The 26,492-nt window shown below is 40.5% G+C and overlaps 1 protein-coding gene across 3 annotated transcripts in view; it reads right to left on the reverse strand.

The window, feature by feature from the left end:
- Positions 1-6,264: 6,264 nt before the first annotated feature.
- sh3gl2a (SH3 domain containing GRB2 like 2a, endophilin A1) overlaps positions 6,265-26,492 on the reverse strand; it is a 37,923-nt gene continuing 17,695 nt past the window's right edge. The window contains exons 2-10 of one of the 3 annotated variants that reach the window (XM_085276646.1): positions 15,451-15,519; positions 14,926-14,998; positions 14,480-14,623; positions 13,994-14,127; positions 13,740-13,898; positions 13,328-13,431; positions 13,089-13,204; positions 11,446-11,460; positions 9,878-10,514 (exon numbers count right to left, since the gene is read on the reverse strand). In XM_085276646.1, coding sequence (XP_085132772.1) covers positions 10,489-10,514; positions 11,446-11,460; positions 13,089-13,204; positions 13,328-13,431; positions 13,740-13,898; positions 13,994-14,127; positions 14,480-14,623; positions 14,926-14,998; positions 15,451-15,519 — 840 coding nt within the window. In that variant the 3' untranslated portion in view covers positions 9,878-10,488. Of the gene's footprint in view, positions 9,102-9,877; positions 11,461-13,088; positions 13,205-13,327; positions 13,432-13,739; positions 13,899-13,993; positions 14,128-14,479; positions 14,624-14,925; positions 14,999-15,450; positions 15,520-26,492 lie in introns of those variants that run through there. The other 2 variants (XM_085276645.1, XM_085276647.1) reach the window with 2 other exon arrangements.

A 26,492-nucleotide genomic window follows, 5' to 3' on the forward strand; every position in this document is an offset into this window, starting at 1 on the left:
ACTGAGTCCAAAACCAGCACATCGTATCACATCCATCTTTTATATACAGTCTACTTTTGAGGACATGTCAAATCAGAATGTGTGTTTAATCTTTTTGCACTGGTGCTGGTAGAATATGTTTTTCAGCTGTAGGTTCAGCAGTTGGTCTCCAGGCAGTTGGGTTTCTTTCTTTTTTTTAACCCTTTGACCTTTTGACCTCCTCCTATTTCTGAAATCAATCGACTGCCCTTGGCTTTCAGCTTCTCACGTGGGAATGTTTGCCATCTTCTCAAATTGCAAACTAAATATGTTATAATAACAGATTCCGTGACTTAAGAAAATAAATAAATAAATAAATACAGAGAGAGAGAAAGAAAAAAGAAGGAAATTTGTTAGATCAATCAATAATGAAAAACAGTTATTAAGCAAACCTCGCTCAGCTGTCTTACAAAGTACATCCTGTCCAGACGTCCACTTCAGTATTAAAGAGAGCTGTGTTTTTGATGTTAAACTGATTAAAGATAGAGTGGACGTTTCTGGCGCAACTTCTTCTTCTACCGTTCTTCTCCATACACCATCTGAAGAGGCCCAAGCTCCAGCAACATCTGCAGTATAAAGAACTATTTTATTATGTGACCCCTGTGTTCAGTCTCATCAGCAGAATGCAGTCAACTTAATTGTTTCATAATTCAGATGGACCCAAAACATACAGCCCAGGCACCCCAGGAGTTTATTATATATATATAAAGCAAAGAAGTGGAATATTCTTGAACAGCCAAGTCAGTCACCTGATCTTAGAGCATTTAAGCATGCATTTCATTGTTTGAAGACTAAACTTTGGACAGAAAGCCCACAAACAAACCGCAACTGGAAGCCGCTGCAGTTAAGGCCTGGCAGAGGATTACAAAGGAGGAAAGCCAGCATCTGGTGATGTCCATGAGTTCAAGACTTCAGGTATTAGGTATTGTCTAATTACTTTTGAGTCCCTGAAGGGATTGTGTTAAAAAATGCTTTTGTTCCTTGTTTTGTTTTTTGTTTTTTCTTCAACCCGGTGAATTAAAGCTGCACTTCAGCTGCATGTTGATGCATTTCAAGTTCATTGTGGTAATGTACAGAACCAAAATTTGGATAGTTGTCCCTGTCCAAATATTTATACACCTAACTGTAACTAAGGTAAAGTAAACAGTAGCATTGTTTTGGTACAAGGTGAAATTGCTGAAGCATCTGGATGTAGTGGCCCGCTAGTGTTAGTCACTTTGATCTTATCTTCTGCAGATATCTCAGGGTCACCAGTATTTTGGCGCTTACAGCAAAGTTTAGTCTTCACCTACAGAAAGCTTCCAGTGACACTGCGTGCCATCCTAAATCAAGGGCCTCATCAACTAGATCTTGGTATTTTACTTTCTTCAGTTCATGGGAAATGGCTGGTCTGTCCTTCCAGGCCTAGTTGGAAATTTGGTGCTTTTTAGTTTTGAATGCTGGGATCTGGTGCTTATTAAACTACAGATTATAATAATGATTATAAATTATAATAATCCTGGTTGGCAGGTTATATTCGCTTCTTTGCCACATTGTTATCATACATATGAAATGGAGCTAATAAGAATACTTTCAGAAAGTTGAATGGATTGAAGAGTTGCTTTAAATGTATGATATGCTGAATATGTTTCATGGAAAGGAACTCATGCTGTTGCATAAATGTCACAAGCATGCCATAAACCTAAATTATAAGGTAGTACAAATAAACATCATACCACTCTGTCCCTTTCTTTTTTTTGGTTTTAAACTTCAGATATAAAATAACAAATACAACTGAACCAGATAGCAAGCTTCAGTTCCCCTCTAAGAAACTTTCCTCACAGAGCACCTTAGGTTTATCACCACTAGAGGATGCTTTGCTTCTAGTGAGTCTGACAGTCCAGCGGAGTCAGTGGGAGTCAGACAGATAACTGGCAAGGTTCAATATTTAAGAGGATACGCCCTGTATCCACAATATCCAACTGTACTCATACGACAATGCTCATTACTGTATGTTTTGGTTTGTGTATTGTGGAATTATCTGTCCTGCACAATGTCAAACAAAGAAAAGGCTGTGTCTATATTTGCTGTGATCAGCAGAGCGACAGGCCACAGGGTGTGTGACACTGAAAACGACATGCACTAATGCTGCTCAAAAGACAGCTGACAGGAAACAGTACTGTACTGTAGGTGTCCCTGAAGCGAGTCCAGCAGACCAGTGTGTGTTAATATATGCATGCATGTCGAGGTGTAGAGGTAAAGTTGTGTGCTTGAAAAGAGGGTGTAGCCAAAGTGACTCATGGTAAGAGACAACAGTTGAATACCTAAAGTTTTTACTGGAGTTATCTGGTGTGTAGTTATAACCTGAGACAACCTATCTGATTGTTTTGCATATTCAGCTTCCTTCTTTCACACGTGGAGCAGGCAGCAGAACCAGATCGTCCCAATAAATAAAAAATATGCTGTAACTTGCTTCCCTGTTCACAGAAATAAACAGAAAAAATGCTTTCTCCCAGCAGATGACCCTAAATCACCATTGAGGGTCATTTTTCAGGTAACAGCGCCAGCTTTCTATATCTGGTATCTGTTTTCATGTGTAAGTAAAATGAAGGTTTTGGATTGTTAACGAAAACTGAATAAAGAATAAATAAACCAGAGGACAGTGCCTTCAGCTTTAGCAAGTACAGACAGACATCTAATACAGTCTGAGGAAATGAAGATAATAGTCTGACAAGCAGTTAATGAAGGATATGGTTTCAGTCACTGTGCAGTGGTAATTTCCTGAAACATTATACAAACAGTGAATCTGAACATAGAAAGAACTTTAAAGTTTGAAAACTTTTGGTAATTTCTCAAAAAATAAACACAAATAAGCACATGTTGAAGTGGAGACAGGTACTGGTTATATGTGTCGTTCATTCTTACAAAGATATCAGTCATCAGAGGGTAACTAAATTGCCCTCCATCTACCACAAAGTTTGCTTTTATGCAGCACATCAAAGTTTATTCTGTAGAAACAGCTTCAAAGCAGACAGAACACTAAACCACAACACACATTGATGGTGATTAAAAAATCCCACAAATTGCATATTTTGTTTGATGTGATTATTTTGGCTCATGTTAATGCAGAGAAAATGTTTTTTGTTGTGGCACTGATGAGATTGAAGAAGATAAAATATTTGTTTCCTGTGAAGAAAATCTGCTTTTTCCTCCAGTTTTGACAAATCACGTTCTGTCTTTGAAGCTCTGCAGCAAAAATCACGTGAATGCTATAAAGGAACATTCAGCACTAACATCAGCACTTACAATATATCAGCATGACAATAATACTAATAAAATGGTAACAGCTCCTTTCTTTGTAGTTGATCTGCTGGTGTTTTTTTATGGAGTTGCACATCTGGTATCTCATTTGTGTTTCTGTTACTCAATTTTCTACAATTTTTATTTGTTCAGTGTCATAATACATGATAGATTGAGGCCTTACAAACCTAAAAGCCTGTGCAAAATGTGCTTAAACAAGTACTCGGTGGTCTCCGTCGAAGAAATCTTTACACCAGACGCTTTATTAGGTGCACCTTTGCTAGTACTGGGTCGGACCCCCTTTTGCCTGCAGAGCTGAATTAACTTAATTCTTCATGGCAAAAACTCAACAACAGAGTAAACCCCAACAATCACATGATTGCCTATATGAGCAAGAACTTCGGTGACTATGGGCAGTGGCGGTCCTAGCCAGTTTGGCGCCCTGGGCGAACACTCCCTCTGCCCCCCCCCACACACACACACACAAAACATATTAAGGATTGTACATTAACATAAAATTGTTGTACACACACACATGAAGAGAGAGTATGCATAGTATGCAAACGGCTACCAAACAGCCATCATAATTCGTCATACAATGAGAACAGTACGAATCAACAACTGACAATGACTAATTAATGTTAAAATATGTAACATAATGTATTGTTTGGAGTTTAGTCTGTTCCTGTTGCTATTTTTACCATTTATTCTGTAACTCACATTATTTCCTTAGGGATTAATAAAGTATTCTGATTCTGATTGTTTCAGGATGACCTGCCATTATCCAATGACACATCTGCTTACCTGCATCTTTTTCTCGTTTCTCCTCCTCTTTTTTTCTCTTTTTCTAAACTGAGGACCTGATGGCTTTGAACTTTCCTTGTCCATCTTCCATTGGTTTTAATTTTGCACTCCAGTATGAACACCCATCTCAACCCAAGGATCACCACAACATGATCTAACACACCTACACCTTAGTTCACAGATTCACTTTGTCTAGGGTGCATTTCTGAGATTTCAAACAACCCAGGATTCAAATCATGAATACATAATGGGCTTGGATTTACAACATTATAAATGAAATGTGCTCTATTAGGAAGCAGCAAGCCCCCCCTCCCCTTTCGACGGCTTGTGTGTGAGACTTTAAATCATCAAACTGTAAATTTTAAATTGTTATTGATCCCTTTACCCCTGGTCCTAAAGTGTATATTTATTTTCTTACTCTTCTTATATATATTTTTTGTTTGCTTGCACTGCTGTAACTGGAGCCTTGTCGTCTCGTCTCTCTATATCAGGGGTCCCCAATCCCAGTCCACGAGGGCCGGTGTCCCTGCAGGGTTTAGATCTCAGCCTGGGTCAACACACCTGAATCACATGATTAGTTCATTACCAGGCCTCTGGAGAACTGAAGACATGTTGAGAAGGTAATTTATCCATTTAAATCAGCTGTGATGGATCACAGCGGTTTTAGATACGTGTCGCCCGTATCTAAAACCGCTACTGACTATGGGAAAGAAAACCTCTTTTTAACAGGAAGAAACCGGCTCAAGGAAGGGCAGCCATCTTTGAGTTCACTGTCATGTTCAGGACACCAGTTTGAAATGATTGGGCTTTGTGATATGGTCTGCTATCTTGCTCGATTTAATGATAATGACACCCATTAGAAGACTGGCATGGTCAGCAAAAACAGCCAGGTTGGCCTTTGGAGGATGTTCAGTTGGTACAAACGGGCTCAAAGTGTGCTGAGAAAATGCCCCCCATCATCACATCACCAGCAGCCCGAAGCACTGATCCATGCTGTCATGTTGTTTGCATCAGACCAGAGAGTTTTTTTTACCCAATCTTCTGTTGTCAGTTTTGGGGGATCCCACGTGAACTGTACCCTCAGTTTCCTCTTCTTAGTTGACAGGAGTAGCAACCTGTGTGATCCTCTGCTGCTGTAGCCCATCTGCTTCAAGAATCAGCTTGGTATGCATTCAGAGATGCTCTTCTGCATACCTGGCTTGAGTTCCTGTCAACTCGAAGCAGTCTGGCCTTTCTTCATCAACAAAGATTTTTAACCCAGAACACTGCAGCAGCTGAAGTCACTTAAATCCCCTTTCTTGATCCTCAGTTTGAATTTCAGCAGGTCATCTTGACCATGTTTACATGCATTGGATTGCTTGCTTGTGATTGGCTGATTAGGTATTTGCTTTAATGAATAAACAGTTGTAGTTCTAGTGTGTGCTCCAGTAATGCTTACATTACTGTGTATGTAAGCATTTGAAATGGTAAATGGACTAAGTGCTATTTCTAACCACTTAATATACTGCTGGCTTTTTAATGTGTAATATTGTATAATTTACACTCCAGTTATGTGTTTTTAATAGGTAAAAAACTGAAATAAATTAAATAAATTTATTTATATCCACTTAAATTACAGGAGAAAAGCATTATTACGAGAGTGCGATGTTGAAGTATTTAGTTAAGTTGAAAGCTTGAACAAATTTACTTACTTTCCAGTACTGCTGATAGCGGCTGCTCTACAACATAATTCCTTGTTTGTATGGGTTAAAAAAGTTTGCTTTGTATATCCCAGCTTACACATGCTTGCAGTGTGTTTAATATCTTTTGGAGCCTTTAAGATGCTTGAAGCTGCAGTCATGCTTTTGATGACCTTACACCAACAGGGTTATTTAAATATTTCAGCCGTCTTGAAAACACAAAAGAAGATTCTCATACCTGACCCATTTCACCCCCCGCTTCTCACAGCGCATCATGAAAGAATCCAGCAGGAAAATGAATAATGCATCAACCTTCTTGTATTTGCAGAGCTAAGTTGCCACCCCGCTTCCTTGTGTACTGACAATAACAGAGAGGTGTAGCGAGGTAAAATAGCTCGTGTTACATGAGCCCACACTGAGCTTAGGCTTAGTGTAGATGTGGACAAAAAGATTGTTTTGTGAAGGGAAAATCATCAGGCCAATAACCATTTCTTGGCATTTATTTGAATAAATTACACTGATTTGAACTGAATTACACATTTTTTTTCTTTACATCAAGCGTACAGTTTTAGAATCCAGTGCAGGAAAAAAACAAAACAAGAACAGAAGAAGAAAAAAAAAAACAGACCCCCCCCCCCCCAAAAAAAAAACCCAAAACAACAAAAAACAAAAAAACAATCCAAAGACAATCATGTGCAGCACATAATCCCTCCTGTCACATTGCTTCTGGGTTAGATACTATATATACATCTATAGAGTATGTGTATACTTCTGTCACAATTACAAAAATAAGATACGTTACTGTAGATGCACGACTACACACACACACACACGCACACACGAGGTGAAAACAAAACACAAAAAGCTGTACAGTCCTCATTGAGGGCAAAGATACACACGATTGTTAAAAACGTGAACGACAAAAAGAAGGAAGAATTTGTTACGTCTTAAAAAAAAAAAAGAATAAATACCTCTTTAAAACTGTATCGCTAGACTCCAGCCAACAAAATATACCATCTGTTAACATTGTGCTTCCCTTTGGAAGAAAAGAATACACTAAATATGGGTTATCGGCTGATTTTGCATCATTTATTGTAATTTTCCACACAAAGAAAAAAATAGTAAATGTTTATGTTTTACATTTATCCTGTGTCTCATAAAGATGTCTTACGCTGTTTCTTACTCTTAGTCCCCCCCGCCCCCAGTGCATGTTTCTCATACAAGCATAGATTAACTGAAATAAATAAATATAATTCAAGCAAACATTTTGTATGAGAAACGTGTGAAAGGTCCACTGTCATAAGCATAGTATGTCTTATAAGACGAATACGTTAAACATTCTTATAGGTTTTCTTTTCCATATAGATCTGCTGAACATAGTGAATTGGTCCATGTTTGTTTTAACGTTGAACACTGTCAGAGACAGTAGATGTTAAAACCTCAGCATCAGAGGTTCTCTGCAGCCCCATCCCTGTGCATTACTTGAAGAGTATGCAAACCCAAATAAACCGCCCGCCCCCAAAATACACGCGCAACATTTCTACAAGATGGGTGAAAATAAATAAATAATTGAATAAAAACAGTCAGTGCTGCTGCACAGGCTGTTCTGCAGAAAAGAAAACCTCAGTGATAAAACGTGCACTACAGCTCCCGACTGGGTCGATATGAGTTCTTGGTTATCGGTAGATCACCAAAAGATGGGGAAACGATCTCACATAATACTGCATACGAGCATATCGCAGGTTGGAAAAAATTGGACATCTACAACAACATCTAGTTTTTCTAAGCTCGGGCATGACGTGGAAAAGGGGGGAGAGGGGTATGGTTTATACGGTTGTATAACCGTGAAGAAAAAGCTATTTGTGTTTGCATAATTTTAACCGATATATAAAATTTCCACCAAGACAAAAAAAAAGAGGAACAAGCTATCATTGGACTCTTTCCTTAAAACACTCCTGCCTAGTATCATCAGTGGCTTACAGAAGCTAAACTACAGAACACTACTTGGACTAGTAAGGGATGCAGGAAGAAGAGCTACGCCTTCTTCAGCTGCACAATTATATGGTTTCCTCAAGTGTTAAGATTTATACATCATTATATCACAACACATCAACCATGTTTCACACTGCTGATAAAATACATGTCGGTGGACTGAGACCTGCGCACCGGAGTTTTTCTTTACATCACTTCAAAACAATTTAAACTTCACTGTTTTTAGAAAATCATGTCATCACTTCACTAATCACTGGCTCGGGTATGTGTCACATACTTAATAAAGCGTCACCTCCTAATAGAATACCAAAGAACTCCAGGTTGCAAGCTTAAACCTGTTCCCATCAAACAGACTTTCTGATACCTTCCTGCTGGAGTTTCATTTTCATTCAGGTTTTACAAGTAACTTTGGTATAACATATGACCAATATGTTACAACACATGCACAAAAAAAACCCATTAAAATACTGTGTTACTTGATGAATCTCTTTAGTTTTGTCTAAACTCATTTAAACTGATTCTTTTTAGGACATGACAGGAACATAGTTTCACCCAGAACTGTCAAAAGAGGCAACGACTGTCGAAAAAAGGAAAATTGAAAACAAAAATATTCAGTTAGTTAAACATTTTTTTTAAAAAACATGAAACCAGTTGAAAACATGCTGGAACTACAGATTATTTTGTAGTGGTAGTTTGAGGAAAAAAAGAGTTTCTATCTACTGCAAAGGTTTTCACGAAACACAGAGATACAGAGTGTGATTTTGCAAGCCTGCGCTGAGAAGCTTGTGACGGACTGACAGCCAACCTAAAGCGAGACAAAAGCTGGGATGGAAACGGATAAAATGACTACGGAAGCCTGAAGGTGACTCGTGGGATAAGGGGGAAACAAGACTATAAATGCTGTTTTCTTTTTTTCCCCTCCCCTCGCTTTCTTTAAGAGTGCTTCCTTTAAGTTATCATCACTCTCACTCACATCTTCATTGGTTATTGTTTCGTTGCCGTTTTGACTCCTTTAAAGTGGAGTGCAGGTGGATAAGTAGGAATGTTTAGGAAAAGGTTACTGGGAATACTTGGAGGAGGAACTGGAGGCCAGGATTTATCGTGTCGCAGCTTCGGACACTGCCGAGACATCCTAGTGGGGCAGCGGCACCAGGATATCCACGTAGTTGATGGGAAAGAAGCCCGAGTTGCCCTGCAGCATCCCCTCGTACCAGTTGTCATCAATCTTATTGGTAAGGGTGATGATATCGCCCTCCTTGAAGCCTAGCTCACCTTCGTTCTCAGGGTCAAAATCGTACAGCGCACGACAGCAGGGCTGGTCCATGGGGGCTGGAGAAGAGGAAGAGAGCGGTTCGGAGAGATAAACAAATAAAAGTAGAGTTAGGAGAGGCAGGCGAAGGAGATGAGACTCCACACATTGATTACAAGCAGAATAACCACAAGAAAAGCTTGTGAAAGGCTCACCTGGAGACCTGGCTAAAAGAGGGAAAGAGAGCAGGAGACAAAGCAAAAGAGACACAAAGCATCAGTAGCCGCGAATATAATTAGCGTTTCAAAGAGCAGTTTAATATTTTAGGAAATGTCCTTATGGCGTAGCGTTCAGAGTTGTTGTGTTATAGCCTGTGTGGCATTTCTTAACATCTGTTTTTGACCGTGTAACTGGCTCATCGTTTCCCTGTGCAGGTGCAACATACAAGTGAGTGTTATACAGCCTTGAGCCTCCAACCTCAGGGGGACAGTAATGAGCTCACTAAAATCTGACAACAGCACATTAAAAGAAGAGTTGGCCCACAGAGGGTTGGAAGAACGAAGCCAGGAAGTCCTTTTTATCTGCATTCTATTGCAAGGCCACCAGATGGCGATAGCTGTGGTTGCGAAAAGCCCTATTGAGGTTTATGGGAAAACAGGTTTCTGGCTTGACCTCTGTAAACACTTTCCTGATATATTTACACTCACCCCCCCCACCCCCTCTAAACGCCTTTGAAGCTTATGTCTTCTGTGTTGCGAGATGTGATGATTCATGTGTTATGTGCTGTTCTCAAACTGATCTCCCTGTTGGAGCTCAGTCTGGGGGGAGTTCTTTTTTTCTCCTCGTCTTTCCCATGTTGTGCATTTTCCATTGTTGTTCGGTTCCGGGTCGCTGGTCGTGCGCCTGACCGACCAGCTACCTAGCCTGACCTGTCTCCCCAATGTGATGTTTGTGTATTGTATGTATGGTCGGCAAGGTCAGTCTCTAGATTGCCCCTTGGGGATAAATAAAGTCTTCTGAATCTGAATACATCATTTGTTGAAGGTGTTATTATTTAATCTGTTTTATCTGGCTCTGAGCAGTTTACAAGGACCTCCAAAAAGTTAATATTAACTCTCGTAAAAGAATATTAGTGAGGTTTACAGGTGCCAGCAGGTGAAATTTGTTAAGATGAGCTGCTACCCAGGTCTGTCAGTTGGTTGGCTATAGCTTTATATTTAGTGTCCAGACAGGGATGTTCTTATGTAAGGCTAAGCAAATACTCAATCAAGAACATTTCCAAAAATGTCAGATTACTCTTTAAAGAAAAAAAGAGCTCAAAAAAAGAGAACAAACGGGGGTTAGCACTGCAATCAAACAAACAAAAACAAAAAAATTAATGAAAAAACAAGAATACACTTATTCAAAAGTCCATTTATGGAAGGATAAAAATAAGAGTGATAGCGAGATGTGGCATCTCTTCCCAAGTCACTCTTGCTCACCTGGAGATCTTGCTGCAAAGGAGAAAGAAAAAGAAGAAGGGTGTGCGATGAGAATTTTATCACTCAAATCTTCAGATGGAGAAATGATGAACTGATGGAATTACAGTGATCACAGCGATGACGAGTCAGTAGACAAGAGAGCAGGAAGAAAAACAACAATTTGAAAAGAGGTGGAAAGGCCATAGACTGTAGACAAAAGATGGACATAACCCCTTACAACATCAACCTCTGTGCAACATCTGTGTTTTGAAAAACATAACAAGCAAGAGAACCAGGACGCGATCCCAGTATACCCTGCTAGTGACTTTAAACTAAAGGCTTTGACTATAAAGCCATTAGAAAAATGGTTGAAGTGAGAAATACATTTTACAAAACTGGGCTCCTTTTAGCAAACCGAAGAGTTGCCCCCTGCTGGCCATTAGAGGGAAAGAAATGCAAGTATGAAACCCTAAAACTGTGTCCATCTTTTATCTACAGGCTATGAGAGAAGCAGACAGACAAAGAAAGAGTGGGGGAAATAAAATAAGTCAGAAAATTCACAAAAGAACGAAACAGACACAGCAAATGCTCGTCTGTCGATGCGGTTCTTTAAGTCATTGTTGAGAAATCTTTGTTAGGCAAGTGGACGGCACGTGATTTTCTGCTGTTTGTTTCATCCACTTAAAACTGACAAGTTTCTCCCACACAAAAAAATATTAATTAAAAACAAAAGATGTATAACAAAGCAAAAAAAGAAGAAGAGATACTGTGGTATCTCTCCTGGATTCACTGTTGTCTCACCTGGAGACCTTGCTGCAGAGATGGAAAAGGGAAACAACATAAGGAAGGGGTGCAGGAAATAAGAAGTAGTAGTTCTGAGTTTCCAGTGTAAATGAAGACGGGTGATGATGAACTGATGATCACACAAAGGTAGAAAAAAAAGCACAAGTTTAACCTGGCTCACCTGGAGACCTCGAACCTACAAGAATTTAAAAAAAAAAATCATAATGGGAAAGAGAAGAGTGCAGAGTTGGATTCATTGGTTCTCATTTGTTGATGAATATTCTGATCAGTTCATGTTAAAAACTGTAAATAAACAGTAGGGGAAAAGATAAAATTAGGAAACCAAAAGATGCACTGTAAATTCTCAAATATATTTCACTTCCTTTATTGGCTGCTGCCATTTAAAAGCAAAAAAAATATCATATAGTTCTTCTGCTGTTTGAACTGCTGGTTTAAATAGTTACAAAATATGGAACTGTTTGTGTATTGTGCATATTTTCTTTTATCTTGATAGCAGATCTACTCCATTTTTCATGCGTTCTTTGATGTTGTTACTGTGCCTCTTTGCTGTTAAAAGCAGAATCCTGCGTATATTATATTTCATAGTAAATAGCTTAAATGGGAGCGATGAAGATGTATTCTTTTCCGGGAGCCTTTTATTGTGAAATATATCGAGCAGAGCGTTACTGCAAGCAGGTCATAAAGTCAAGCTCTGCCCACAATCCAAGAACAGTTCCTGTCTGACTTATCAATTTCATAATTCTTGACACTGATGTCTGGTTTGATCTGTACCCTGGGGATGAAGGCCTGCTGTTGCTCTCCCTCCTTTGAATTTCCATGTATGCGCACGAAAGGGCAGAGACATTTGCTCTCCACACACCCCAGGCTTTTTTACACACATGCATGTGAAAGGGCAGGTGGGTGCCAATATAGAGCGATGCTGCCAAGTACATTTAAGGGTCTACAATCAGACCTGACTGCAGCAAAAAGAACGTTTGCACAGGACTCTGTGCAGAGATACAGTGCAGACATACTGCTTCCATAGGAATTAGGAGGATAAGTAGCAGTCAGACGCTAATCAAATGTACTTCCTTAACCGATCGTCACCAAGTGGGACCACCACCACTATAAAAGCAGAAGTTCTGGCAGTTTGCTGATCTGGAGCATTTGGGTGTTTGTTAACACAATGCCACAATCTTTCCAGGAGTGGACATCCCAGAGAATTCATGCCGATGCTCAGAGAAACTGCAAAAACCCCAAGAGCTACATCTCAGACTCTGCAGGCCCCAAAACTGAACAACTGAAGACTGGACTAAAGTCTGGCTTGCTTGTAAGGGTTTCCAGAAGAAAGGAAAAAAAATAGCGGCATAGTGTTGCAATGGCCCAGTCCAGACCTGAACCTGACTGAAATGCTGTTGTGGGACTTTCAGAGAGCTGTGAATAAAGGTGGGTTGATGATGTATATAGTTTTTTGCTTATGATGCTGCAGTCCTGTGAAACTCTGTTTTCCACATGATTGTAAGTGGCCTAAAATTTGAACAAAGTCAAATATTCATCAGCGAAAGGTATGAGTAAGGTTTTATCAGTTAATCTGTTACATCTGTGTTAGTGTTGTTTTTTATTTGAGAATTTATAGTGAAAATGAAAAACGGAGAAAGGTTAAATGAAGGGAAAAAAATAAGTTTTGAAAGTAGCCCAGAAACTATCCTTGAAAACAAAATTAGACTCACGAGATTCTCAAAATTGAGATGAAAGTATACATATAGTACAAGGACTAGTTTCTGGGCATCTTCCTGAACAGTAAGTTTGTATTCTAGTTCTCACCTGGAGAGCGAGCACTGTGGACACCTCCATTTTGGCTCAAATTGATGGAGAAGTCCATAGATGTGCGCGGTTTTGGGACAAACTCTTTCCTTGGTTTGGTGGAAGTATCCTTTATCCTAGAAAAAGCCAAATAATCCCTCAGAGATTCTGTTTCTCTGGCTTTGCTGCATCACTAAATAACACTTCAAACATGTAAATCATGAGAAGACCCAGCGGGAAAGTGAAATGTCAGTACTGACCGTTCATCGATCTTACTGGTCAGCTGTGTGAGGATCTCGGCAGCTCGGGTGTGATACTCCACCTGAGCGTGAACCAATGCAGCCAGCTGGCTCACCTGTTCAATCTGTTGATGCACAGAGAAGAAGCACAAGATCTGCTACACATCCATACAACAGGCTGATGTGTTTCTACTTTAAACCTTTATCACCAAAGTTTCATACAAATCCAATGAACTTATTTTGTATTTTTGACTGTAAAACTCATCTTTCAGGAATCTTTTTATATTTTTTCTTTAGGCCAAAACGATTGAGGACTTAATGTGAAGCCCACCAGGTAAAATCTAAAATCTAACCGGGATTCACTCTCAGACATGTTCAGAGGTTCACATATGTCATGTGTGCTGATGAATTTGGGGAAGTGCATAGTGCTTACATCACTCTCCAACAGGTGGAACATGCTCTGCTCAGCGACCTCCTTGGAATCATCGAATTTCTCAAGCGCTTGTTTGAGTTCGTCATCCGTCAATTTGCCCTGACGTTTCTTTTTATAATCAAAGTCTAGACGTCGACCTTCCAGTTTCTTCAGGTGGTGCTGAAACGAGAAAAACCAGACAGGTGATATGAATTCCCGACCCAGAGATGATTTTCATTAGTCCCCACCCCCACCATGCCGCAGTGTCAGAGTACCTGGATCTCCCTGAGATCTTTGTCGTGAAGGTTCTGCAGAGGATCCACAAAGTTCTGCTTCACCTCCATGTCCAGAGCATCCTTAACCTCTCCAAGCTCACGCATGGCTTCTCCAACATCAATCAGCGCAAGACCTACAAAAACAACACACATTTTGTATTTAGTCGCCACATAACATGTGAACACGTGTTTTGATTTCAGTGTATGATGCAGAAAAATGTGGGGATTTTAAGTGTAACTCTCTCGTTAGAGCCTACAGCAGATTTTCAAAACAGGTGCTTCTCTTTGAAAAACATCTTAATGTTCAGTCATGAAAAAGGCACTCTGCTGTGGATCTTGGCTGGAAAACAGACTCATACATTTTTCATGATATTTCTTTCCTGCGTACTTGAAGGAATAAAATCGTTCTGCTTTGTTCTTGCAGAGTCTGTAAGAAAAGTGTTTGTCAGACTTTCTGTGACCAGCTTTTAATGTGCTGCAGCTCACCAAAGTTTGACTCCTCTCCGAGCTCCCTGCCAAACTTCTGCATGGCCTCCCCCAGGATGACCTCAGTCTGGGTATAGCCCGGCCCCTTCTCTTGGCCTCGGATGCGTGACATGGAGTTCATCATGCTCATCTTTGCTCTTGTGGCTAAAGAGACAGAAAACTAATGAAATCCAATGCTTCTGGGATTCACGTTTGAAGGAATTAAATCTGCAGTCATGATCCACAAGCCTAAAATGTAATTAAAATGGCTAAAATGAGTTTATTGTTTACAGGAAGTTTAATTTGCAGATTAATGTTGCAAAATACAAGAAGAAATTAAGGCTAATAAGCATTTTGGATTAACCATTAGTGAATGAAATAACACTGGAAAAGTGGTAACACAGGTAAAGGTCAGCCAGCAACACCAAAAACCAATCCTGAAGTTTGTGGGATAACCATCATGTTACCTGGGTTAGGCTGCAGATACTCAGTGGTCTTTGTGATGATGTCCATCACCGCTCGAGCTGTGGTGTCCACCCTCTGCACACCACAACGTGGAAGGAGATACACAAGGCAAAGAAAGAAATTACAGGTAAGAAATGACAAGCTGCAACAACATTATTACACGAGGATATCAGATAGCTCACATCGCAAACAAGTACTAACACACATCCATGCTCTGCTCATAGGTGTAACATGGAGCTGTAAAGTGGGTGCAACATCCCAAAGGTATTAGACCTTTTCAAGCACACTTCTCTTGCAGCTTTTTAGTTTAAATTCAGCGTTGGTGCAAATATGTGTGAAACATGTCTCCACAACTTTAGAGTTTTTACAGTAACGTCAGCGTACGAAAACGAAATCAGTGGATTCTTGACCAACGTTCTCTTTAAATGGTCCATGTTAGTCCAACAAAGTTTTGATAATAAGTGCAATAATTTCTGGAAATTATTGAACAACAAGGTGATAATGTGAACGTGTGAGTGCAGTCGTGCCTTTTCCATTTCAGTGAAGTCATCATCAAGCTTTGTTCCTTCTGCTCCTCCGACCTTCTCGCTCACTCTCTGCAAAACAAACAAACCAAAAAAAAAAAAAAGAATTATCAGGCCGGCAAATCATGAAAAGGTGAAATGCTGCAAGTGCAAGAGGTCGAAGAAATTTCTGTGATTCTCAGTGATGACGTTAAATAACTGAATCTGAACAATATGAAAAAAGCCCTGAGCAAAGTACAGGCACAGATAATAAAAGGTTTCTCATAAGTGCAAGCTTAAAATGAAGATTCATCATTTTATTTTGTTTTTATTTTGACTCTGATTAATAATTGAGATTGCACTCTTATTGCTAATATGAGACAATGACAAAAGAGGAAAATTTGTCCGCAGTGGGTGACACGGTCGTCCCTTTTTCATCTTGTTCTGCATCTGTTTCAGTAGATGACTTCGTTCTGCCACTCTCAGCAGCTGGAGCATCCTGTATGTGGATATAAGCTCTTCAAACATTTTGATTTCTTTGCTAGCCCATGCTAAACAGATCCAGCCCTCTGACCCTCCTCAGGTGGAAATGACACGAAATCTAAACACAAGTTGTCACCCTGAAGACATAAAACAGGGTGTCAACGATGAGTGCAATATCAGTCTCAGTGATCATCAGTGAAATGAATCTGGTATTCCAGAGACTGCTGCCAAACAGCAATATAACTTGCAGCAAGATACAATGCATTTATTCCTGATATTTCAAGACGCAAAGTGTTCTTCATGAAAAAAAAGAAGAAGCAAATTAGCTAAATTTGAGGGAAAACATCTTTTGGGTTATATCGGAGTCCCCCAGGTAAACTCATACCCGTGGATAGTTTAGAGCATGTAAAAGCCTTCAAGTCTGATTAGAATAAAAAGGCTTCTGGTTAGCTCCTGCTTTTAAAGTTCAGGTTTAGTGTTGACGAAATTCACCATCATGTCTCATTATGTCTGCTGATAGAGATAAAATAAGTACGGGTGCCCAACAAGCTGCAAGCGTTTGCATTTATAGCCTCAGACATGGCACGAGCTATAAATACAGAAATAACTCCCGTCCCCTCGCTCTAACATTTCCAGCTCTGCCACCATCGGGACCGATCTGTGATGCGTCCGGGCGCCTTGAGGGGGCAGCAGTCTGACACAACGAGGCCAGACACAGCCCTCAGAGGATGGACTGAGGGAGGAAAAATGCTTTCAGGGAATGTCATGAAAGCTAAGGTCAGTCGATGAAATCTTTCCTTGAGCGGGAACAACGCTGTACCCCACCACGCTTGCGTATCCTGTGCTGATCACATCTTTAGTGATGTGGACTGCGAGGAGCTGAATTATCTCTTATTATGCGAGCAAAAGTGAGACCTGTTTTTCCCTGCTGGTGGTGGGGAGTGATGCAGAGGGATGATCTGTGACAGACAGAGCCGGCAGGTTTATAAGGCTAAGCCTGTGGCAGCAGTTTATGCAGTGTAAGACTTTCTGAAGATTGGTGCTTTATGAGTCATCGTAGCAAAGTCTTTTATGATCTCACTAGTGAAAGAGCTCAATATTCTGACAGCTACATACACACACAGACGCATATGAAATCCAGCAGCCAGATACATTTCCTGTCATTAATTTTCCCTCAGCATGAAATTCTCCTTCAGCTGGTGACAGGTACCTGCCCATGCCTGGCTTATCAGGTGTGTGTAACTTCCTGTTCTTAATCACGCAACAAATTCTTTCTCCTGCCAGACCTCAGGATCAAAGACTGAAAGGGATCAGGAACAAAACAATCCAATAAAATGGATGAGTGTGTTTTTCAAATGTGGGGAAAAAAAGAAGCTGGAGTAATTTATATGTGGTTCGTGCATTCGCTCATGAGTCACAGCTGTAGTGGCACTGCTGCCGATCAAACAGGCCGGCTAATTACATCCGGAACTACTTTACACCTGGGGTGTTATATATAGGCAAGTGCATGTGATTGCTGCGCGTTCCCAGACGCACGAATGCAGCGAGCTGACCGATTACAAAAGGAAAACAAAGACAGGCCGTGTTTTATGTAGAATTATTTAAAAAAATACGAGCCCACATCTACATGTGCTTGACTCTGAGCACATGCTGACGTGTCTCAGCTGATAAAACTGACAAAGATTGGGACAAAATCAAAGAGTTTTCTTTTTCATTTTTAATCAAGATCTAGTTGGTGTGTCAGCTCAAAAATAATTAGCACAGAATAACAGCTGTGCATAATGGTCCAGTCACAGGTTTGGTGCCTCTACAGGATTTTGCCCATTATTCTTTCACCACAGAGAGAATTAGATGATTATTACTCTTCCCATCCGCCCCAGGTTTGGCATGAGCGAGGAAAGTTTTGCTGGGTTTTCCATAATCTTGCATTTACAGGCTGAAATGTCTCTTTCGCGTTTCTCACCTGCTGTCTACAGAACTGACGCTCGATTTTTCACTACAATGCGGAGGGTGTTATTATGAACTGTAGCAAAACACTGCAAATTGTGGGAGATTAAGCAGAAAGCAGTATTCTGTTTAACACTCAGGATTCATACACAAGTAAAGACAGTGAATATAATAAACAGCTTTACACTATACAGCAAAGTATACATGCTCTCTTACACAACTGCTTTTCTGGATGCGGATGTGACCCATAAAGCTTAATAATGTACACAACTACAAGGAATGACTTGCAATGTAGAAGAGCCTTGTCACATTAAATATAAAACCTATATAATTCATTCACTTCAATTTGTTCCCATCAATTCAACATGAAAACTGTTATTTGTGTTGGTGTTAAAGAAAGAAATGTGCAGTGTCCTTTAAAAATCCCTTTAACCAGATCATCACCTGTAAAATTACGTGAGAATTTAAACACTATTTGCCCATCAGGACAGAACAAGCCTTGTGACTTTGGGTTGGGCAAACTAGATGTAATTTCAGCCCTATGTAATTTTCTCCCTATGAACCTGCATGTATCCAATAACTATTGACTTATTTGACTTAAAGATTAAGGGAGGCTAGAAAGTAAGAGCCAACAGAAATGGATGAATAACAACAAAGTGAAGCAGCGTCTGGGGATCTGCATGAGAAACTGACGGAATAAGAATGAGCTCTTGGTGGCTGTTTTGAGTAAGTGGAGCAGCGTTGCTGTGCTTGCTGCTGCCCAGTACAGCATTGGCTGCTGTCAGTGTACGATGAATCCCCCCCAGACACTTTGAAAGTGGAGAGCAAAGTCAGTCACTATTGTGCTTTGATGGCTGCAAGACGAGGAGACGGCACTTAAGTGCATTGATGGAGGGAAGATGTGCGCAAGCTTTCCCTCATGTTAGAGACTATATATAGAAAGTCACAGCCAGTCACGAGACAGGGAGTGAAGATTGATCCAGCTACTCCCAGTGACTTACTACACATTAAGTAAATGTGTCGCATGCCAACGACCTCACCTAATGGTCAGGAAACCGACAATCTAAAACCTCCCCGGGGTAAACGGCGATGTCACTTTCTTTTTATCCCTCCAATCAGTCACTCATCCAACAACTAACCCTACGCTTTTCCTCCACCCATCACTGTCTCTCAGCCCTCCTACTCTTCTCTTCCACCCTCCCTGCAGGGAAAGGAGACACCAAGGGGAACTGAGCAGCAGTGGTGGCAGTGTGACGTGACCCATTCACAGAACTGTAAAATGCACGGTTGGCTGCTGGGTAATAACAGTAGTGTCGTAGTAGGTGACACGCAACCTGTGACGTCAGAGAGACGCAGTGCTGATTTACGCAAGCACACGGACACGAGGCTGCTTTGTGGTCCCAACAGATGGAGAAGCAAAGCACAGATACAGTTTCCACTGCATATCTTTTGCCAGGTTTTTTTTTGTTTTACCACACTGCAGAGCCTTATTCTATAGACTACTTCAAATTTAAATAAATAAATAAATATACTGTACTGTGTGATAATTTTTGCCTTGACCCTGATTGAAAATAATCTATTAATATGCAAACAATGTTTCTTTTTCAACAATATGAGACACAAGCCGCCTCCAGCTTCAATGAAAAGTCATTTCTCAGTCTGCGTTTACTGTCTACATAGCACGTGATTAAGCTTCACATAGGACCATAAACATGTTTTAAAACATGACCTGAGATCCTGCTCATATATACACTCATTCAACTTCAAGATACAAGATGAGACCCAAAGACCTTGTGATTAGACCTAGAGACCTATTGGTGACCCCCTAGCGTGCCTGGTTGCTAGGGAAAAATGGGTATTACCTAATCAGTTGGTGAGATTGCAAAGAGGCTGCCGCACCAGAAACCTCCTTGTGTTTGCTTTGGTTTCCAGCAAATTTCTACACTTGCCAGTAGTTTGCATGGAAGATGCCGACTCGCTTTTTACTCTCCGAACTGCAGTGAAACTTGATAAAGTGTGACACAATCTGGAAACGGGGGGAGTTTAATTAAAAAATAAATGTTGTACTTTTAGAAATGCGCTGGTTGCAGCAGTAATAAACAACTTTCTGTGAGTCTTTTTTCCATGCCAACTACTGGAGACTGTGGCAACCTGCTAGTGCCAATCATAAGGAGGTTTTTCTGGGCAGCACTGTATCCAGTCAACTTCACACTAGCAGCTGCCAGTAACCACTCACCAACTGGTCACAGAATAAACACTTCTCCTTAGCAACTGGTGGTTAACAGGGGCACTGACCAGGAGCTTTAGCCAGCAACCTCCAGGAACCACTCGCACCCAGCTGAGGAATACTCATTTCCCCCCCATGATTGGTCTCCGGGCCTTTATGACTAAGGCCCTACGTATTTTTAACAGGTGATGGTAAAAACAAAGAAATAGATCTACCACAATTATCAATAAATTTCTTCCTGTTACTTAAAAAATGGCAGTATGGTTAAGCAGTAAAATAAACATCAGAATGATCAAACAAATGGAAAGGAGGTAAAATTTATGAAGACTGTCCAGTCGTGTCTGGCACAGTCTCAACACATTAACAAAATTATAATTACTATGCTAGCATGAATATGCTACATAAATTCGCTAACAAGCAGTAAAAAGCCTGTTTTGGTTTTTCAGGGCAGAACTGACACAACCTTGCAGTAATCACTCCAATAATTTCTTTTTGAGAGATTAAAATTATGACCTGATGATGCTCCAAAGGTCATTTGAACCTTACGACCTTTCACTTTGAACAGAAGATTTCTTTCTCATGGTGGTGTAGAGCAAAGATCAACGGATCAAAGTTACTAGGATTAATCTTCTAGGGACTGTCTGTCTGTACAAAATGTTATCCGCTCCATAATAGTTGGATTATTTAAAATTGGTGGAGTGACATCACAAAAGCAGCAGACCACACAGAACAAGAGGTAAAATAAAAAACACCGACTCCAACCAGAAAAAAAGATGCTCCCCCTCCATTTCTTTCTCCTCTGGCTGCCATCCACACAATGCAAATCAGACTAGATTAAATATGCTAAATAGGGAGAGAAAAGTAGCCCAGAGGTCTTGCCAAAGGCTCTTCTTCCCCTGTCTCAAGATCCGTTACGTCACCGCTACGGTCAGACAGCATGTCCTGACACGCTCCCATATGGATGTTTTAACAGTGCGTCTACGTTCTTAGAGACTTTGGCGGAAATAACAGGATTTAGTAAAGTAAAACCGAGCATGATGATGTAACGGGTCACCTTACTCATAAGATCGATTCAGTTCTCAGGTTCTAGATTTTACTCTGATGAAAAGTAATTAAGTAAATCCAATCATCGGGACCCACCGTCTCATGCTCTTTCTTTTGCTTTTGCATTTATGTGTTTTAAATTATGTTCATGCTAATCATCATTTTTACCAAATTACTTTCTTTTTAAAGTGTGATGTCTGTTTTTCATGCTGCAAGACAAATTACCGGTGCAAGGCGAATAAGATCCGCAGCTAAGATTGTGACAAGTCTTTTTGCACAAGCTAACCTGCCCTGTCAGTTAAGGTGTAATTTAAATTGAAGGTACAGATTTTAAAAGAAAAGGCAGGGATACGAGTGATATTGTCAGATGAGGAGGATTTTCTAGACAGACAGGGGCAATGACTTCACTTCACATCAGCAGTAAAAACATATTTAAAACCCTGCTCAGGTTTAAACGGAATTTATTCCAGTCACTGAAATATGAAATCTTAAAAGCTTCAGCTCAAAATCTTACATTCTACAACGTCTGTGTTTCAAACCGATTGTTTCAGTTCCTTTAGGCTCAAATCCAAGTGAGTTTCTGCCCTTTTCAGGAGCCAATTTCACAGATGCACCACCCCCTGAACTTTTTAAGACATTACCAGACAGAGCTGTATGTGAGGATACAAATGCCAGTTTGATTGGGCGTAAAGTGGACTTTACCCTCCCAGCTTCTAAAGTTCAAACTAACGGCCTTCTAGCAGTCACAGCGAGTGATCATATGTCTTTCCACCTGCACACTCTACCCATGTGTCACCTTTCACCTAACTAGAGTATTTCCAGAGATGAGAATGGATTCATCATGGAAAAACCGCTGTTAGCTTACAGATCATAAGAGGCAGCTCCTCTGATCGGCTGCTTTGATCTACAATCAAGCTAATGATTATGTTAGCCACATTAGCCATGCAATGCACTAACACTCACAATTATTTATGCCTTTTCTTTCTTGTGGGGACACTACCAAATAAATAAAAAAATAAGTAACAAGTAATAAGTAATAAGTAACATATTGGTTCTTCAGTTGCTATCTTATATCTTAAGTTTTCTCCTGCAGCTGTTATAAGGTGCCCGGGGTCACTATTCTGTGGTATTTGCAAGTGGTAGCTTATGAGATTTGTTATTATGGAGATTTTGCATTGAATGTATTGCAGTAGCCTATACTGCAGAGCATTTGCCACCAGAGGAAAGCATGTACTGAAGAAATTGGTAGATAAGCTCAGTGAGCTGTGAAATACGGCAACTGAATGGAACAAACTGGTATTCTGATTATAAACATTCTCTGTTTCCCACGTTATTCTATGCCCGCACGCACTTTATCTAACTTACTCTGTGAGTAAGGCCAATTTAGGCCTTACTCACAGAGGCCATTTTGAAATGTTTTGCTTGCAGCAAAGATGCAGTTGAAATGTTTTGCTTGCAGCAAAGATGCAGTTTTTCTTATAAGGTGAACGTTCTATTTCTACTTTACGTCGCACTCTTTCCACTACAGCGCGAGGATTAGCTGGTGAGCGTTTGTTATATTCAGTCACAAGGAGGTCTTGCCAGCGATCGGTGGTTGCCAGGAGTTTGCCAACTTTAAAATCCTTAATTAACCTAACTTGCACGTCTGGACTGTGGGAGGAAGCCAGAGTAGCTGGAGGAAAGGACATGCCAGCTCCACAGAGAAATGTCAAAACAAAACCCGGAGATTCACATGTTTGCGCTATTGGGCAACAATGCCAATGGCTGCACTGCCATGTTGCTGTGATGACAGCAACCCCCCCACCCAAAAAACAGTAAACTAGTAAAAAATAAAAATGTCTTGCATCCGTTTCAAAACACTAGTTTTAGAAATAACTATACAAATGTGCTGATATTCCCCTGTTGCAGGTATCATCGGCTCCTCCAGTATGGAAGAAGGTTGGGGTGTAGCAGATACCCAGTATGTCACCAATTTTAGCAGTGCTAGCACCGTCCGCCTTCTCTCCTGGCAGGTTAACGTCCTCTACTGTAACACAATCTGGAAAGCAGCTACTTTTAATGACAAATTATATCACATTACTTTATGCAAACTCTGACTTGTAAGACGAGTGCTAGTAGGATGTATGTTTTCTATCTTTTCAGCTAAACAAGCACAAGTGTTTCTCCCACACAGGCTCTCGCTGGGCTTGGCTACCTGGCCGGTGGCTTCAGCTTGGCTTTTAGTGAAGGATATGAGAGTTGTATTGATCCTGCAGTCAAGCTTGCAGCAAGAACCACAGCGCCTTTCTCCTGACTTTAAAAGGATTTATTCAACACCGTTGCCAGAATAAAACCTTTACCAGGTGCTGAATCTCACATTTATATATTTATTTGCCAACAATGATTCACCAGCAGGCCATCACTGCTTGCTTTTTGATTAAGAGACCTGCCCACAGGGATTACTAAAAACCCAGTAGGCAAATACAACAGGAGACTTTAAAGAGCAGGCTTTCACACCTGTGTAGGACAGGCTCAGTTAATACTCTTAAAAGGCTGCAATGAAACTGAGCTGACGCTGACACAGAAAGTGTCTGCTGTTGCTTTTAAAAGGAAGTCCAGGATTAGATTACTTCGCTAACTGCAGAGCACACTGTGATCAATTCTATATCATCATAGCTGCACCGGCGCAAACAGTCAGGCTGTTATTTTCATATTTCTACACATGCATTTGTGTTTTTATGATTCACAGTTTGGAAATCTGCTTCTGAGGTGGTTCAGCTTATTATATCAAAATATTACCATTAAGAAAAGTGCAGTTTAATACAGAAGACATTTAAAAACAAGTCAGTAGTCTTTTATATTTATTTTATCTTCTACCTTTCACTGTAAATGCTATAAATAGAAAGAGTGGGTGGAAATAAACATGGCTTTTTTTTGTTGTCTGCATGCTAAATACAAAGTTTTATATTAGTAAAGTAAAGACCCCCCCCCCAAACACCACCACCACTACCACCACCACCAAAGCAAAACTGAAGAGATCTTATGGAAGTCCTGAAAAACAACATCACAATTCAAAGCACTTTATGGGCAAGGACAATCCTATTAAGACTTATTTTGCTTCATTTATGTTTTAAAGGTATTTTAATTCTGCTTTTATAAAAAAACCTACAGAGCTAAATTCACTGTTACTGATGCTATGTTTCATATTTCAGTTATGTTTGTCAGCATGCTAATATTTACAAAGTGCCACTGAACCGAAAGCGCCGCTGAGGCACGAATGAATGTTACCTGATATCAGGTCTAAATTAAACAAACCAATAAATAGATTTAACATGGCTTACACAGCTATATGACTGCATGTAATAGGGGTGGGGGAAAAAATCGATACTGTGTAGTATCGTGATATTTTGTTTGCTAATAATGTATCGATACAGGGACAGCAGAAATCGATATTTTGTTACAAAAAAGGTTTGTTTTTTTCAAATGATTTCATGTATGGATACGATTACACAGAAACCCATGGGATAGACGGAGGTTTTTAATGCTGACATCCCACAAGCCTTGCAGAGATCATGGTTTAACATAAAAAGATATAAATTTAGATTTGATTTAAATGACCTATAGGTTCTCTTTGTCTATGATGCAGATCTACATTTGTACCTGCTTGTTAGACTAAATGAATGTAAATCCAAGTGCATCCATCCTCCTGTCCTCTTCATACTTGTATATTCAGTATTAAAACAGTGCTGTTAGCATTAGCATTAGTCACATGGCACATAATGTGAGGCACACAAGGAGCGTGCTGCTGATGCCACTCTCCTCCCCGCTGCCTCCCATGCCTCCCCCCCTCCTTTCCTGCTCACTATTCTAATCCAGGCTGGGCACACGGAGGCCCCTGCTTTAAATACACCCAGGGTGGAAGAGGGAGATTAAAAATGACAAGAGTGATTAGTGAAGCCATTAGCAGGACAGCCCCTGCTGCTGGACAATACACTTCCTGTCAGAATTAAAACATCCCTCCCCTCCTGATCCAGTTACCTGCCGCCGAGCTGTCCTTTTCCCACCATAGTGGGAGACATTTTTACAGAGTAAAAACAACACAGTCATCACACGACTCTTATTTTGTGTGTACAAAGGTTAAATTGGTACATTTATCACCTTTTTTCCCTCGTCCGTTACCTCCTTTTATGTTGTGAAAAACAGCACTGAGGTAAGGCTATGTTCAGGTCAGCTGAGAATACGACAGTGAACTGTCAAATCTTCACAAAATATTAAAAAGAAAAATGTTTTTAAAAAACTACATAAAAATGCCCAGGAGGTTTTTCTTTTTTTCTCTCACGTCCTTTTCTCTCTCGTGTTCTGCTTTTTCTCTCACCTCTAAATACCCTCAAGGCCTCAATGTTCTCATCGTCTTGCAACTCGTGCAACACCACGCTCCGAGTTTGGGCTCTGACTCACCAATTTGTCTGAATTCACCTTAACTGAAATCTGCAGTACGCTGCTAAACTTTGACCTCAGCTGACCAGGATCTCTAAGGACATAACACCAGGAAGCTGTGAGTGCGTAATGTCGCCCAATTTAGTAGACCTGTGCTGTCGTGGAATCAAGGAAAATCCCTCCGTTATTCTTAAATCGCAGTACTCAGAAACGACGTGTGGGTGGGCTAGCTGTTCCAGACACAGCCGTTTTAGGATGATAGTAATCCTGCTAAACATCAAGGACCTTGTGAGGTATTAGTGGGGACAAAATTCAGCAATACTGTTGGTTCTAATGATGACTACAATCTCACTCAACCTACCGGGACACAAAAGCAGGGCTCATGAGGCCTTTTTTAATAGCTGTAAGACACCAAGTGTAGACTAACACCCAGACACGACAGGGTGCCAGCCATATCTCTCTCCAAAACTGCCAGCAGCAGTCCATAGGTCCGCCATGTTGCTTCACTAACCTCCATCCTTTCTAAGAGTGTGGCCCATGGCTATTATAATCTGATTTGTAAGCCTCTGCGTGGCACTTATGTAACAGCAGGGATGAGTCTGTAGCTGGGGAGATAGCTGTGCACACATCCTTCCATGTATTGCTCAGTAACTGGGGGAAGAGAGGGAGGAAAGAGAAGAGGGATGGGTGGCGGTGGGGGGTAGTGATGGTGGGTGAGAACCAGCTGGCTCTGTGTGTCTGTGTGGTGAAAACGTGCCAGAGTTTGCAAGCAGTGGGACTCGTGATGATGACGACATGACAACGGCGGAGGATGAGCAACTGCACACGCGACAAAATTTGTCATACTGAAAGTTATTTATAGTAACGAGTTATTCTCGGGCTATTATATTAAAAATGTGCCGTTTTATTTTTGCAAATTACGGCAGTTATGCTGATGAGCATATTTCAG

Source organism: Mchenga conophoros, linkage group LG6 (genome assembly GCF_057382185.1).
Source record: "Mchenga conophoros isolate Kocher_MC1m ecotype Shallow Benthic linkage group LG6, M_conophoros_male_GT1.1, whole genome shotgun sequence".
Lineage (NCBI taxonomy): Eukaryota > Metazoa > Chordata > Actinopteri > Cichliformes > Cichlidae > Mchenga > Mchenga conophoros.